Source organism: Myotis nattereri (genome assembly GCF_964212035.1).
Source record: "Myotis nattereri genome assembly, chromosome: 9".
In the NCBI taxonomy this organism is placed as follows: Eukaryota; Metazoa; Chordata; class Mammalia; order Chiroptera; family Vespertilionidae; genus Myotis; species Myotis nattereri.
In genome coordinates this window covers 33,017,320-33,034,631 of record NC_138084.1, presented here as the reverse complement: position 1 = coordinate 33,034,631, position 17,312 = coordinate 33,017,320, and the positions used below count along the sequence as shown (strand labels likewise).

The window sequence follows — 17,312 nt, the reverse complement described above, 5'->3', positions numbered from 1 at the left end:
AGACCCCGGGCCGCGGCGGCGGGCGCAGCCCTGACGCGCTACTGAGCCGGAGGGCGCCCCGAGCGCGGGGACAGGGGGTGAGGAAGCGTCTGCGGCCCCTGCGGTCCTAGCTGGGCGTGCTGAGCCCGCAGCCACCCCCGGTCCCGGCCATGAGGAGGGACGAGCGAGACGCCAAAGCCATGCGGTACCCGCCGCCGCCGGCGGACGGGGCCGGCTCGCCCCCCGAGAGTCTGAGGAACGGCTACGTGAAGAGCAGCGTGAGCCCCTTGCGGCAGGACCCTCCGCGCGGCTTCTTCTTCCACCTCTGCCGCTTCTGCAACGTGGAGCTGCTGCTGCCGTCGCCGGCCTCCCCCCAGCAGCCGCGGCGCGGCTCCCTCTTCTCTCGGGCGCGCCTCGCGCTGGGCGCCCTGGCCGCCTTTGTCCTCGCCCTGCTGCTCCGTGCGGAGCCCGAGAGCTGGGCTGCCGGGGCCGCCCGCCTGCGGACCGTGCTGAGCGTCTGCTCGCTCAGCCTCAGCCCCCTCTTCAGCATCGCCTGTGCCTTCTTCTTCCTCACCTGCTTCCTGACCCGGGCCAAGCGGGGCCCCAGCCCGGACCGGAGCGGCGGCGGCGGCTCCTGGTGGCTGCTGGCACTGCCCGCCTGCTGTTACCTGGGCGACTTCTTGGTGTGGCAGTGGTGGTCTTGGCCTTGGGACGGAGACGCCGGGGCCGCGACCCCGTACACGCCCCCGGCGGCGGCGGGCAGGTTGTTCTTGGTGCTGAGCTGCGTGGGCTCGCTGACGCTCGCGCACCGGGTCGGGCTCCAGCACAGCATCCTGGTGCTGCTCTTCTCCAGCCTCGTCTGGTGGGTCTCCTTCGCCAGTCTCGGGCCGCTGCCCTCAGCCCTGCGGCCCCTGCTGTCCTGCCTGGTCGGGGGCGCCGGCTGCCTGCTCGCCCTGGGCTTGGATCACTTCTTTCAAATCAGGGAAGCTTTCCATCATCCTCGGTTGTCCAGCACCGCGGAGGAAAAAGTGCCTGTGATCAGACCCCGCAGGAGGTCCAGCTGCGTGTCGTTCGGGGAGACGTCGGCCGCTTACCAAGGCAGCTGCAAAATGTTCAGGAGACCGTCGTTGCCTTGCATTTCCAGAGAACAGGTACGTTAGCCGAAAGCCAGGTTGGCTGAGGAAGTGAGTGCGGTTTTGTCGCTTCAGTTCCTGAGCTGAATTTGCGTGTTTGAAAGCATGTTAACTTCCAGGATGGGAGAAGAAAAAAAAGGTTTTCTTCTGGAGAGGATTCCTAAAATACAGGAGGCTTTTTAGAAATACAGAAGTACCTTTTTATTTGTGTGAAATAGACTAATTATATTGCACCTTTAAAGTACTTTGTAATTATGCAATAGGTGAGTTATCAGAAGGATGAATTATTTGCGGTTTAATAGGTTGACTACTCCCACTTTGGCATGCTCTGGTGTACGTCATTTTGGTGCCATTTATCTGTTGCTGTTATAATGGTGATCTCTCTCCAAAGGTAACATACAACCATTAGAATGAGTGAATAGACATTAATTTTAAGCAGTGTGATTTTACTATTTTTGATATTCGAGAGAAAGATTTGAGATCTTATGAACATGGATGAACTTTGGAACTGCGACTTGTTAGTTTAGATGAAAAGACTTTTGGAAATAATTGTTAAGAGATCCCCCCCCCCCAACCAAATTCCAGATGTATAGGCTAATACAATATTTTACAGACTAACTCATGGTGGTGTGTATTTGTTGCATAATGAGGACAATGTTGTAATAATTTAACCTTTAAACTTATGTCTGGAAAGATGCCAAAAGCATGTCCAGTAGGTTTAGATGTTTTTGTTTTTTAAAAGGAATTGAAACCATCATCATGGAACAAGCTTCTACATAGCCTTGGGAAATCTTACCTGTTCTACATCACCAAGAAACTCAACAAGTATAGCTATTCACTGATAGTAAATGCTTTACATATATTTTCTTAAATATATGTAAGTGCAAAATGCTTTACTTATATTTTCTTGAATCCTCACAAGAACTCTGTATGGTGGTGACATTCCCTCAATGTAGAGATGAGCCATATGAGTTTTTGAGAGATTACCCAACTTCACACATCTAGTAAGTGGCAGTGCTGGGATTTGAACCTAGATTTCTCAGTTTTAATTGTCGTGTTCTAAGCAACTAAAAGAATGAGTGTAGAGCACTTATGTAGGCGAGCAGGAGTTTATAGCATTGGTTTTCAGACTTTTTGATTGGTGATATGTTTTACACTGGGACCCAGTATAACTTTTTTATTCTTACTACATCTGATGCTCTCTTCAAAGTAATCAACAAACCACTGTATTGATTTTATGACATGTTTAACACTAACTCTGTAGTGCTCCAATGAGACCACACTTTGCTTCTTGAAACGTTTTTTTTTTCTTTTTTCTTTTTTTCCAGAAACTGCTTTTGTGGTCTGTAATTATTTGGCCATATACTTGAAAAAATTTGTTAAAAAATGTTATGCCTTTTGTTTTCTCATTTTACTGCCTGTGATAATAGTGCTTAGAAAAATCTGTATTAGAAGAGTTGTGATATTAACTGTAGAGCAAAGTAATATCAGCTGTTTTCTTAGCATGGCATGCCATTTAACAGTTGACTATATGTGAATAGACACCGGAAAAGTGTTTTAGCATAGTCTAATCACATTTGTAGATAATTTCCCTAAATTTAACAGCATTACAGTTTAACGAACTTTATTGTAATCTGTTGGCGTAGTCCATTGTGGCTGTGCTGTAAATGGAAAATTCTTGGTTTTCTTAATCCTACTCTGGTGCTTTTTCCATCATAGCAACCTTTTTCAACCTTTAATTGAGAGCAGTGTTGTTGTTCTAGGTAGCTTCACTTATTTGTATTAGAAGCAGACAAAGTTTGAGCTTTTAAAAAGGTCATGTATTATACTTACTTGCATAGTCCCTGGACACAGACATGGGGGGGCATTGGGAGGAGGGGGAAAGCAGAGGGCAATGGGAGATATTAACAATAAAAAACACATTTTAAAAAGTTTATTAATCCATTTTTTTAAAAAGGTCATATCTTAATGCAGAAAACTCTTATTCACATTCCACTATGAAAAGGAACATTTTTGGGGTCTTAAATATATGCTAATAGTTTAAGGCTTCCTACATTGTTACTTAATGTTCGGTGTCATAAAATACTACTACTTTGGCATTACTAAAAATTACTACATATTTTTAATTTAACCGAGATTGAAATAAGGATTTTTATTTATGCTTATTCCTGTGAGTCTCTGGTTTTGTTTGCATGTATATGATGTTAAAAAAATGAAGAGGAAACCAGTGCTTTTATGGAAGTAAAAGATCGAGACTTTCTAATTTTCCAAGTGCTAAATTTTGTATATGATAAGTTTAAAGTCTCTTCATTGTTTCAGAAAGTGAAGGCGAAACAGAAAGATATTGAGTAGAATCTGATATAGGGAGAAATGCTCTGGATTCATAGGCGGGGGATTGAGAGTAAGGTCTTGGCTCTACTGTGTGATCTTGGGAAAGTCAGTGAATCTCTGAATCTCAGTCTCCTGCCAAATCAGGGATTCCAAAAGATGAATTCTGTAATAACTTCCCAGTTCTCGATTCCCTTCTTGCAGTTGGTTTATACTTTTTGTAAGGTATGAATAAAAGTATAGCTAAAACATCACAGATGAGTACTTCTTGAAGTTTTACTTAAGTGTTGAATGTTGATATGACTAACCTGTGTTTTCCAAGGTGTAATGATGAGCAAATATTCTGTATTTTTTTAATAGAGAACTTTAAAAATTATATGCAATTCATTTTTGGATTGATAACAAAATTATTATACTTTTATTTCCTGAAGAATTTTATAAACATCTTTGAAAAACGATTAAAACTCATGTCTATCTAAATATTTTTAAATTGAGAGTAGATTTAGAATAATTTTTAACTTTTGGGATGTTATGTTAGGTACCATGTTGAAAAATAATGGCTTATGTTTGCAAAACATTTAATTTTCATAATTAGATTTATAGTAGATATAAATGCTATATATGTCACGTATTAATTGTATTAATTAAAGTTTTGTTGTTGTTGTTGCCAAGCATTTAGAGATTTAAAGTTTAAATCTAGTTACTATTAACTGTATTTTGCCTTGGTGGGTTAATGGGAAGACATACTTAAGTTGTAGTATATTTGCCAGGAATCAGCTAAAACAAATAGGAAATTTTTAAAAAAATTAGTTGTCTACATAGATGCTTTGGCCAGAATTTAACAAATTACATTGCTAAGCCATTTTATTTGTATATTCTATAATGAAAGTTTCAGCCAGATCATTTTATTTGTGATAGACTAGGTAAATACGAGGTTTTGAAAGTCATAAGTTAGTGTGTGAGATATTTTTCTATACCTAAAATGCTAAGTGCTTTCTAAATGGTTAGGTAAATATTTTAAAATTCTGTGGCCTTAAAGCCCATAAATATTATGTAAAGTGTTAATTTTATTTGAAAAAGGTGCACACATGTAGTATGAATGTGTTTAAAAATGATTTTAAAGTTTAGTGATTATTTAGCCCCTTAAGGAATTTGCAAGGCATATCTCACTATGAATTTAAGAATACTGTAGTATTTGTGACGTTTATTTTGTGGTTTCAGTGAGTAGTGTTTCATTCTACTTTCATGTTAATATTTTGTGATAAAGTATCAGCCTATATCATAATTTTACGCTCTATTTTGTAAATATTGTATGTACTCTGCCATCGGAACTGTTGTTCAAAAGCACAGATTTGATCAAATCCCTTGCCCTGTTTTAAAAACCTCTTATGGTTTTTTCATTGTCCACAGGATAAAGTGGACAATGACCTTGAACCTTGTTTGCAAAATCCTTTATACCATGCTCTTAGCTTTTTTGTTTGTTTTGTATTTTAAAAAGCCATCTAGGACTTAGGGACACTCCCTCCCCCATCCATCCTTGGCTATAACTATTTGTGGACTTTTATTGTTACTGACCTGTAGGTATTTTTTTTTCTTTCACTATTACTATTCACAGTTTGAAATCTCCTTTAAGGAACAAATTAGATTAAGAAGTTCTTAGACAGTACAGTGATATTCAAATTACTTGTATAAACTGAGAACAAATCTTCAATATAGCAAGTTGGCCATTTTAAAAAATAAGTTGACAGATCATGTGATGTGTGATAGATTTTTATTACAGCTCATGAAATAATAACATCTCCATAATTTATGTTTTCCCATACTGAGTGGAAAGTAAATAGGGCCAAGCATAAGTAGAACTGTAAAGTTTATTTTCATTGTCCTCAAACTTTTTATCCGCCTCAGTGGTGGGCCTTTCTCTGATTCTCTTTTTCTTTACCCTTGCAGTTACCAAGTTAGCTTGTTTCTCTAGCTATTCTCCTGCCTTCCTATCCCCTAACCAAAACAGGAAGAATCTATACTTGCTGAAAACGTTTATTTCAACCTAAATGTGTTTATATAGATATAGAAGAGATAGATTCAGAGTTTATCTCGTTGAAATCTGCTCATTTTATAGACAGGAAAGAAACTCAGAGAGGTAAAAATATTGTTTCTAAGTATTGGCATGAGATATTTGGGATACAGGGACTAAAACCACGCTAGTCCTGCCATAAAGAGCTTAAATAGCTGCAGTCATGGTTTTCCAAGGCTGTAACTAATTTTGTCAATTATCTGATAAATGGCATACCTAGTTAAAGGAGTTAGTGGGTGAAGATGGGAAAGCTAGAGAGACTCTTGAAATCACGAAGTTTATACAGACCTTGAGGATAAACTTGGTCTCTGATGTAGTTATTTCAGGGTGACTTGTCAGGATGCAGCTGGTGTCAAGCTCAAGTGCCTTCAGAGGTCAGTCACAATAATGTATTTATGTCGCATGCTGAAGAAGGAGGGAAGGATAAGAAGAATGGAAGTCCACTGATTATTGCCTACTTTGCCTAAGAACATTCCATTTAAACAAAACAAACGCAACAGTTGTGTTAGCCAAGCAAAACTTTAGGAGACCTGGGTTCTGTCTGTGGGTAGTTCCTGACAGTTTATAATATTGGGTTGGTGTTCACCTTGTTATTTAAAAGCTGACTCATATTTATTTACATGATTATTAGAAGGCTCTTCTTAGAACTTTGGGCAGAGGAGTATATAGTATTTTCTACTGTCTTTTTCTTTCATGATTTAGAACTTTTCTTCCTGTATTGATTTTCCCTAGCAGGTCACTCATCTTTGTAGATTTTCCCTCCTCCATCAGCTAGAGTAAATTGTTTGGCTAGTTCTTCCTTACATTTCTTTCATACAACATGCATTCAGCATATTTTATCTTTATTTAGTTAGCATTTAAATTTTAAATGAGAAATTTTACACGTAAAAGACTATATATAATTTTAATATGTGTTAAGGAATGAAATACTAAAGGAAAAAAGTCAGGTACTCACTACTTATATTCTTTGAAGTTCCCTATGTAACTCTTTTTTGCATCCCTTTCTGTCCCATCTATCCTGATTTTCTTTTTCTTTTTTTTTTTTTACTATTCATTCCTGTGCTTGTTTTTATAATTATAACCCCCCACAAATGTATTCCTAAATAATCTAAATAATGTTATTAATCTTGCCTGTTTTTGAACTTCCGTAGAATCATGGTGTATGAATTTCTTTTGTAACATTTTTTTCCTTGGTGTTTCTGAGATTTATTAATGTTGATGTGGATAATTGCAGTTCATTTTTAATGCTGTATAATATTTCATCGTATGGCCATGGTAAAATTTATTTATCTATTCCACTGTTTATGGACCTGTGGGTAGTTTACCATTATGTAAAATGATGCTAATGAAACTTATTGCAAATGTTTCCTGGTGCATGTGTGCATCCAAAAGTAGAATTGCTGAGCTGCAAGGTATGTTCATATTCAACTTCACTATGTGTGGTAGTCAGAATAACAGCACCCCAAAGATGTCCATGTTCTAATTCCAGGAAATTGTGAATGTTATCTAACTTAGCAAAGGGGACTTTGCATAGGAAATGTCTAAGGACCTTGAAATGGGAAGTTTATCCAGGATTATCTGAGTGGATCTAAAGTACTCACAAGGATTCTTAAAAAGTGGAAGAGGGAGGCAAAAGAGGTCAGCGATGGGGTTGTGACAATGGAAGTAGGATCGGAGTAATCCAGTGTGAGAAAGATTCAATCTACCTTTGGCTTTGACAAGGGAAGAAGAAGGCCAGGAACCAAGGAAAGCAGGCAGCCTCTAGTTGCCGGAAAGGCAGGGAAATGGATTTACTAGTATTAGAAGGTATCCTTTGATTTCTTCCTTGATCTCATTGTTAGCCCATTCATTGTTTAGTAACATGTTTCATTTCCCTCCATGTCTTTGTGTATTTTCCAGACTTTTTTTCTTGTGATTGATTTCTATTTTCATACTATTATGGTCAGAGAAGATGCTTCATATGATTTCATTCTTCTTAAATTTATTGAGACTTGTTTTGTGTCCTAACGTGGTCTATCTAGAAAATGTTCCATACGCACTTGGAAAGAATACATATTCTGCTGCTTTGGGGTGAAATGCTCTGAAGATATTATTAAATCCTACTAGGGTGTGTAAAGTATGTTCTTCTAAGGAAAAGCATAGGGAAACATGACCATTGCATGTAGATACATGTTATACAATATATCACACTCAAACATTTTTAATAAAATATATAAAAATAAATAAAATACTAAAATATATGCATTATGTTTAATTTTGATGTGTGTTAATATAAATATAAGATATGACAAAATGAAGTACAATTTAAGTACATTTATTCAGATGCTTTCATTTAATATTCACGTGCGGAAAAGTAGCGGGCTGCCTGAGGGAGTTCTGGCCCAAAATAGCCAGTCAGCAAGGTGTTAATTATTATGTGTCTTGATGTGGGCCTCTTTGGGTTCATCTTGTTTAGGACTTTCTGTGCTTCCTGGACTTATGTGTCTTTTTTCTTCGCAAGGTAAGGGAAGTTTTTGGTCATTATTTCTTCAAATCGGTTTTCGATGATCTGTTGCTTTCTCTCTCCTCCTTCTGGTGCCCCTATGATGAGAATGTTGTTATGCTTCATGTTATACCAAAGGTCCCTTAAACTATCCTCACTCTTTTTAATTTCTTTTTTTTTTCTGCTCTGATTAGGTGTTTTTTTTTTCTACCTTGTCTTCCAAATTGCTGCTTTGATCCTCTATTTCAGTCAACCTACATTTATTCCTTTCACTGTATTCTTGATGTCAGAAATGGTATTCTTCATTTCTGACTGGTTCTTTTCATGGTTTCTATGTACTTTTTCATGCTGTTGTACTTCTTACTAAGTTCCGTGACCATCCTTATAACCATTAATTTGAACTCTGTATCTGAAAGATTGCTTGCCTCCATATCATTTAGCTCTCTCTCTCTTTCTTTCTTTTTTCTTTTTTTTTTTTTGGGGGGGAATTCTCCTGTTCTTTTATTTGGGGCCTGTTTCTTTGTCTCCCCATTTTGGTTGCCCCTTTGTGTTTGTTTCTCTGTATTAGATAGATTTGCTATGACTCCCAGTCTTTGTGTGGTGGCCTTATGTAGTAGGTGTCTTGTGAGACCCAGTGGCTCAGGGTCCTTGATCACCTGAGCTGGGTCTGAGAATGTCTCTTGTATGGGTTATGTGGGCCCTTCTGGTGTAATTCAGTCTTGATTGCTATAGGCCTGTTCATGTATGGGATCAACCCTCAGGCTGGCTGACTGTGAAGCTCAGCCCCAACCACGGTGTGTGAGCTGCTGTGCCAGTGCTGACCACATGAAGCAGAATTCACCTCAGTAGGGTTTGGTGCCTGCTGAGATCTCCTCTTGGTTATGCTGTTTGTGAAGCTTATTGGATCCTGCTCTAACGTTGTCTGAAGGTGGCCACTGGGTGTGTTGGTTCTGGGCCTCTTGGGAGGGACTTTGGTGCAGGACAGTGTCTACTGCTGTCTGTGTCTGGCCGTTGGCAACCTGTTAGGAGCTGGCGATCCAAAGTTTGTGCCTGCCTCTGGTTTGCTTGGATTCACACAGGAAGGACCAAATTGCACAGCAAGGCTGGCTTTTACCAGCACTGGGCGTGGGGGTAGGTCAGCAAATGTCCCAAGGCACCCTGATAAGATATGCCTCCACTTGTCTCTACCTGCCAACTGTCTGTTAGATTCAGTCATTGAAAGAGCCTCTGGTGGAGTTGGGATGATGGGGAAAATGGATCACTTGTGAGGGGGAGGTTCTGTTCAGGTTTCAGGGAAGATGGTGGGTGTGGTCCCCGCCCTAGCACCGCACGACTTTGTGTGTCCTGACCTAGGCAGGGCAGAGCCACCAGGAGTTGGGTGAGTGGGTCCTTTGGAGCCACAGCCAGAGTCCAGAGGATGGATCTGCTAGAAACCTGAAAGGTGTTTCTAGCAGATCTCCCATGAGGGGGAAGCGCCAGGCAGGTTGATGGGAAAGTGGAGGGAATGGCCCCAACCTCAAAGCCACATAACTCAGTCACTGATACCACCTGAGTCTGCCCAGACCTCTACCCCCTGTCCAAGGCAGCTGACTCCTCCGCAGGGCCTAAGCTCCACAGGGTGAGGTGAGAAGGAGTCTAGAGGGGGGGGACAATTGGTTTACCTTAGGCTGATGCCACACAGAGCGGCATGCCTCACCCAAGAAAGACGGTTAAGTGCAGTATTGAAGAATGACTCAGCACAGGGATCCTGGCAGCTGTTCCCCCAGTTTCGTTCCCAGAGCCACAAACTCCAGACTCTTCTCAGGTGATTTTACTCTGTTCACCCTCCCTCTACTAGAGCCCAGGGTGAGTTGGTATGAACGAAATTTTGTGTGTTGGCCCTTTAAGAGGGTACCGATGTCTCCATTAGACTCTCTCTCTCTCTCCCTGGTGGACAGAAACCCTGCTGCTTTTCACAGCTGGATGTTGTGTGGGCTCCTCTACCTGGCTCTGGTGTTCTGGGCTGGGGAGCCCGGCTTGGGTTTAGGCCCCATGCTCCTCAGGGGGAATCCCCTGAAGCTGAATATCCCTCTGGAATATCAGGTGCCACTTTTGGGAGCGGAGCCAGTCCTCTTCTTATCTCCACCCTTCCTACCAGTGTCAATATGGCTCCTTCTGTAAATCCTTGGTTATGTCTTCTCTTTGGCTAGTCTTCAGTTAGTTATTCAGGGGATGATTGTTCTTTAATTTAGTTATAATTCCAGTTTGGTCCTGGGAGAAGGTGAGTGTAGTTTCCACCTACTTTGCCACCATATTGAAATCTGATCTCATTTTTTATCTACATGGATATCCAGTTGTGTCAACACAATTTATTGAAAAGTTTATTATCCATTTGTCAGCAGTGTTCCCTCTGTCATATATCAGATTTCAATATACGTATGAGTCTGCATATGGGCTCTCATGTTTCATTGGTTAGTTTATGAACCCTGTGTTATGCTACATTGTTTTAATTATAATAGCTTTATAATAAGACAATATATAGTAAATCCCCTCATCTTGTTATTCTTCAAGAATGTGTTGATTATTTTTGGACCTTTGCTTTTCAATATAAATTGTAGAATAAGCTTAACAAGCGCCACAAAAAATCTTGTTGGGATTTTCATTGACATTGCATTAAGTCTTTTGAACAATCCTGTATAATAAAAGCCTAATATCCTAAGTGTCCGGTCATCCGTTCAACACATCAAAGGGTAATATACTAATGATATGCTAAGGCTGCTCAGCCACTTGCACTGACCACCAGGGGGCAGACAGTTGACCGGTCTGCCAGTCTCTATGACATGCACTGACCACCAGGGGGCAGACAGTTGACCAGTCAACCAGTTGCTATGATGTGCACTGACCACTGGGGGCAGATGCTCCAACTGGTTGGTTAGCTTGCTGCTGGGGTCTGGCCAATTGGGACTGAGCAAGATGGGCCGGAAATGCCCTGGAGCCCTGCTGTGGTCCCTCTCCAGCTGGCCAACCTCTCGCATCCATCCCTGGCCCCGACTGTGCACCGGTAGGGTCTCTCAGCCTGGCTGGTGCCCTCTCGCAATCCGGGACCCCTTGGGGGATGTGGGAGATCCGGTTTCAGCCCGATCCTGCAGGCCAGGCCGAGGGAACCCACTGGAGCACAAATTTGTGCACCAGGCCTCTAGTTTAGATATAAATTTGCTTTTGATTGAAATTTTTAGTTGTATTTTTCTAGAAAATTAATGTAACTTTTCAAATTATTTCCTTAGTGCATAATCTCATTTTATTAGGTTTAGTTGGTTCTGCACCTGCATTTATCTTCTTTTTCATTGCTAATATCAATTATATGTTTTTTTCTTTGTTTCTTAACAAAAAAAATTTTGTTTTTAACCTTTTCAAAAAAACAATTCTTCATATTGGTACTTGTTTTCTATTTTATTTATATCAGCTCTTACCTTTATTATTTTTCTTTCTTTGAATTCATTTTCTTGTTCTTTTTCTAACTTTGTAATTGGGATGTTAAATTATTTTGAGCTTTTTTCATAGTATGCATTTAAAATTATACATTTATTTCTAAATATTTTTTTAGTTGAATCTTATACATTTTTATGGGTAATATTACTTTCCAGTCTTAAGCATTTTCTAATTTTTGTTTTGATTTCTCTTTTGACTAATGAGTTGTTTAGACATTTATTAAAAATTCATAATTATATGCAGGTTTTGTGGTTATTTTATTGTTGTTGATTTCTGATTTAATTGCATTATGGGCAGGGAATATATATGGCCTGACATATTAGGTAGAATTTTTGTTAACTGTCTGGTAGGTAAAGGTTGTCCTTGTCAGAGGTTCTGTGTCCTCACTGATTTATTTATCTTTTTGACCCATCAGTAACTGGATAGAATAACAAAAATCTCACTTTGCTGGTGGATTTGTCAATTTCCCCACGTAGTTTGTAGTTTGCTTCTCTTGTTTAAGAGTAAGTATATGAAGAATAGAACTTCAAATTGGATGGAATTACTTATCAAAGGAACAACAAAAAGAATACATGAAATATAGCACATTTCAAATATCTAAAGAGTCACTATAGGAAAGTAGTAAAAATTAGTTGGATCAGAGTTAACATGTATTTACAAATTGCCTTTTATATATTCCAGCCCTGGAGATACTAAGACAACATTGCAAGGACAACATCACACTCTAATGAAGAGAGAAAATGTAAATAAATAATTATAATTCAGTGTGGTAGGTGATATAATAGAGGTATAATATGTATAAGGTACAATGGGAGCATTATGGAATGAACAACTGATCCTTTCCAGGATGAGAGCCAGAAAGCCTTAAAAGTTAACAATTGATCTTTAATCTTTAATGACAGTTTCTTACTGTTATAAAACAAATAAAAAATGAATTTAAAAATTTCACTACTATGACCTTAAAAAGAAATTTTCAAAGTTATTCTGGCATAATCTTCACGTTACCTTAAATATGTATGTAGGTAAATACTTCTTATCAACTAGCAGACTGAAAAAGTCATGATAAACATACAGAGCCAAATCAAGCAAACTGTTCGCATGTGCTTTTGGTCACTAATCTATAATAATAAAAGTGTAATATGCTAATTAGACCAGACAGCCAAACGACCTTCCAGACGTCCTTCCGGATGAAGCTGCGGTGGTGGGGGCCGAGGCAGAGGCAGTTAGGGGTGATCAGGTAGGCAGGTGAGCAGTTAGGGGTGATCAGGCAGGCAGGCAGAGTGGTTAGGGGCGATCAGGCAGGCAAGCAGGAGCGATCTGGCAGGCAGGCGAGCAGTTAGGGGAGATCAGGCAGGCAGGTGAGTGGTTAGGGTGATGAAGCAGGCAGGCAGAGTGGTTAGGGGCAATTGGGCAGGCAGGCAGGCGAGTGGTTAGCAACCAGTGGTCCTAGATTGCGAGAGGGATGACCGACTGCTAGTTTAGGCCCGATGCCGCAGGCCGGGCTGAGGAACCCCCTCCCCCGTGCACAAATTTCATGCACCAGGCCTCTAGTCAATAATAACAACCAAAAAAGATGCTTACATTCTCTACCAGAAATGTCAATATCAGTGGTAAAATAATATAGGCAATAAAAAATGTAACTCAGGATCAGAAAGAAGAGATTGTTATAAGATGTCATAATTACGTAGTACTACTCACTATGTGCTAGTCTCAACAAGCCTGTGAAGTTACATATTGGTATCTTGTTTTGCAGCTGAGAACTAAGGCAAAGGGGTGAATTAATTAGCCCCAAATCACTTAGCTAGTACACAGAAAATACCATAATGTGCTAAGTGCCATTTCCAATATATAACAAGCCTATAAGAGCACTCCCAATTGAAACAACTAAACTATAGGTCTAAACATTTTAGAACATCTTTTGAAAGGAATCACTGAGTAAGAAAAATCTCTGATACCCAAAAAGAAATGAAAGTAGTATAGGGGAGGAAAATTTTTATCTTCTTTCCTTCTAGATTCTTTGGCTGGCCTAATAATTAAATTGACATAAGACAAATTAACAGGAGAGAAAAAAAAATTTAATATGTATATATATGGGATTCCCATAAAAACGTGAGGCTGAAAGAATTGTTCAAAATCAGGAATCTTTTATACGTATGAGACAAACAATAAAGAATAATTGATAAGACAAAGGGGTTTGGGCTTGGGTTAATAAATTGGTGAAGAAATAGCAAGGTTTGTTTATACAGCCTTCTTGGCTCTAGTTCCCTAGCTCTGCTGATAAGGATGCCCTTTGCCCTCAGGTACTAGGAAAGGAACCTTTTACATAGGAGATTTATCTTCTGCTTTCAGCAGGGGACAAAAGAGGGTCAGAGTGTCCTTGCATTGGCTGTTTCTCAAATACCTTTAATTCAATGTAATCAGTATGCCATATTTTGGGTTGGCATATTCTGCTCTCTTTTAGTAGGAATCCTAAGAGGTGAACAAGTAGAATAAAACCAGCTTTCACTTGAGGAGTTTCTGACCATTCTTAGAGACTTTGAATATTTGCTTCTGTTAGGTATGGCTACACTCAAGAGATAAAATCCTAGGGTCTGTCCAAAATCAGAATCTAATAGGAAATCTCGGCATAAAGCTGAGGCCCCAAAGTGCTGTTCTGCCAGTGTAAGGGTAAATGAGAAGTGAATATGGCCATGGAGATGGGATGCCTATCTTGACCTTAGCACAGGGAGTTGGGGGAGAGAGAAAATAAATTTCCTCTGGGAATGTATAACCATAAGAGGGCCCTTATGTAGCTTTATTTGTTATTGTAGTAAAATATATAAAACATAATATTTATCATTTCAACCATTTTTTTTAGGTATACAGTGTAGTGACATGAAGTATATTCACATTGTTGTGTAACCACCACCACCACCACCCATCTCTAGAAATGCTTTAATCTTCCTAAACGGAAACTCCATACCCATTAAATAATAACTCTCCATTCTCCCTTCTCCCATCCCTTGGTAACCATCATTCTACCTTCTGTTTGTATGAATTTCACTGTAGATACCTCATATAAGTGGAATCATACAGTATTTATCTTTTTGCAACTGACTTGTTTCACTTATGATAATCATTGTTGGAATTTTGACAGGATTGCATTGAATCCATAGATTGCTTTGAGTAGTATTGCCATCTTAACAATAGTAAGTCTTACAATCCATTAACATCAGATATCTTTCTATTTGTGTTTTAATTTTTTTCAGAAGACCTTTGTAGTTTTCAGTATATAAGTCTTTCACCTCATTTTTTTTCTTTATTGATTAAGGTATTACATGTGTCCTTATCGCCCCCTTTCCCTCTCCCTCGCTCATGCCCTCACCCCCCTGGTGTCTGTGTCCATTGGCTAGGCTTCTATGCATGCATACAAGTCCTTTGGTTGATCTCTTCCCCTTACCCCCCCCTCCCCTACCTTCCCTCTGAGGTTTGATGGTCTGATTGATGCTTCTCTGTCTCTGGATCTGTTTTTGTTCATCAGTTTATGTTGTTCATTATATTCCACAAATGAGTGAGATCATGTGATATTTATCTTTCTCTGACTGGTCTATTTTGCTTAGCATAATGCTCTCCAGTTCCATCCATGCTGTTGCAGATGGTAAGAACTCCTTTTTTTACTGCAGCGTAGTATTCCATTGTGTAGATGTACCACCATTTTTTAATCCACTCATCTGCTGATGGGCACTTAGGTTGTTTCCAAATCTTAGCTATGGTAAATTGTGCTGCTGTGAACATAGGGGTGCATATATCCTTTCTGATGGGTGTTTCTAGTTTCTTGGGAAATATTCCTAGAAGTGGGATCACTGGGTCAAATGGGAGATCTATTTTTAGTTTTTTGTGGAAACTCCATACTGTTCTCCACAGTGGCTGCACCAGTCTGCATTCCCACCAGCAGTGCACGAGGGTTCCTTTTTCTCCACATCCTCGCCAGCACTTGTTTGTCTTTCACCTCTTTTGTTATGTTTATTTCTAAGTCTTATTTTTGATGGTATTGTAAATGGAATTGTTTCTTAATTTCATTTTTTTTAAAAAATATTTTTTTATTGATTTCAGAGAGGAAGGGAGAGGGAGAGAGAGATAGAAACATCAATGATGAGAGAGAATCATTGATTGGTGGGCTGCCTGCTGCATGCCCCCAACTAAGGATCGAGCCAGTAACCTGGGCACATGCCCTTACTGGGAATTGGTGACCTCTTTGTTCCTGGGTCCATGCTCAACCACTGGGCCACACCTGGCCAGGCTTAATTTCATTTTTGAATTGTTAATTGTTAGCTTATAGAAATGTAACTAATTTATGTGTTGATTTTGTATCCTGTAGCTTTCCTGAATTTGCTCATTCTAAACTTTTTTTGTTGTTGTGTGTGGACTATTTAGGGTCCTCATTTAGTTAACAAAGTTTTTTTTATTAAGACTTCTTTTAAAAGAGCAGTTTAAAGCAAAATTGAGAGGAGGGTATAAACAAAATACAGAGAAGTGATAGGGAGAGTGGTGCTGTGTCAGCCCTGGCTTCAGGGCCCTATAGAAAACAGACGATGCACTCAAATGGATAAACTTGGGAGAGTTTAATGAAAGGGTGACATAAAAAAGTGGGAAGAATTTAGGGAAACTAACATGGGATGATAAAGAATCTGGTGAGCAACAATTGGTAGTAGACATATAAGGGCAGAAATGGGGAGTTATTGTCAAGACTCAGAGGGTAGCCTCTGGTAGAGGCTGTGTTACTAACAAGAGATGACTGTATGTGTGAGCTGGGGGATTAAATACCCCAGGCTCACTCTCTTCCTAGGTCTCCTGCCAGTGTCTTCCTTTGGCTGAATCCACCCAGAAGGGAGGGCAAAAGAGACTGTTGACCCAGTCTATTCAGGACAGCCTCCTGGAGGCACGGAACAGAGTGGAGTGGAAAATGGATCTGGAGGGTAAAATAAAATATATCTGACACAATTGGCTTTTAAAGGACACAAGATACCAATCTCTGCAGAAGTGGAGGAATGGCTGTTTAGGAAGGGAAAATCAAGTAACAGAATAGAGGAGTATTGAAATAGTGTGCTCAGAAGTGGAAATTATTTCAGTGTGGAGGCTATGCTGAACAAAGAAGAAAAAGCCTATCTAATAAAGAGGGAATGCCCTAACTGGTTTGGCTCAGTGGATAGAGCGTCAGCCTGCAGACTGAAGGGTCCCAGGTTCGATTTCGGTCAAGGGCATGTACCTGGGTTGCAGGCACATCTCCAGCAGGGGGTGTGCAGGAGGCTGCTGATCGATGTTTCTCTCTCATCGATGTTTCTAACTCTTTATCCATCTCCCTTCCTCTCTGCAAAAAATCAATAAAAATACATTTAAAAATAAAGAAAAAAAGAGTGAATGTGCAAATTGACCGTCACACCATCCCAAAGATGGTGGCTCCCATAGCCACAAGATGGTGGTGCCCAGTCCCTTCAGCCCCACCAGAGTCCCCCAGTCCTTTCAGCCCCGCCAAGGGGGTGGCAGGCATGCGGTGCGGCTGGACCCACTCTCAGGCCTGAGGCGCAGGCGAACTTTGGATGGTGGCTGCCCAGCCACCCAGGGCCACCCAAGACTCAGGTAACCAGGGCCAGCCGAGGCTTGCGCTGCCGGCAGTGGCAGCAGCAGAGGTGTGATGGGGGTGTCGCCTTCCCCTGATCGCTGGGTCGCCTCCTGCCCCTGAGGGCTCCCGGACTGTAAGAGGGGGCAGACCAGGCTGAGGGACCACCCCCCCCTCTCCAGTGCATGAATTTTCATGCACTGGGCCTCTAGTAGGTCATAAAAATGAAAAAAATAAGTTATTTGCAGAGAAGTG

General features: G+C 40.5%; 2 protein-coding genes across 5 annotated transcripts in view; one reads left to right on the top strand and one right to left on the bottom strand.

Moving 5' to 3' along the window:
• PSMA1 (proteasome 20S subunit alpha 1) overlaps positions 1-17,312 on the bottom strand; it is a 289,029-nt gene that overhangs the window by 125,694 nt on the left and 146,023 nt on the right. Inside the window, exon 2 of one of the 4 annotated variants that reach the window (XM_081098864.1) lies at positions 5,800-5,916. The exons of the other annotated variants lie outside the window; for them this stretch is intronic. The gene's annotated coding sequence lies outside the window, so the exon portion shown is untranslated. The remainder of the gene's footprint in view (positions 1-5,799; positions 5,917-17,312) is intronic. 4 annotated transcript variants of the gene reach the window in all.
• Positions 150-17,312, top strand: part of PDE3B (phosphodiesterase 3B) — a gene marked incomplete at both ends in the record, with an annotated part of 154,320 nt that continues 137,157 nt past the window's right edge. The window contains 1 exon segment of the mRNA XM_081098860.1: positions 150-1,130. Coding sequence (XP_080954986.1) covers positions 150-1,130 — 981 coding nt within the window.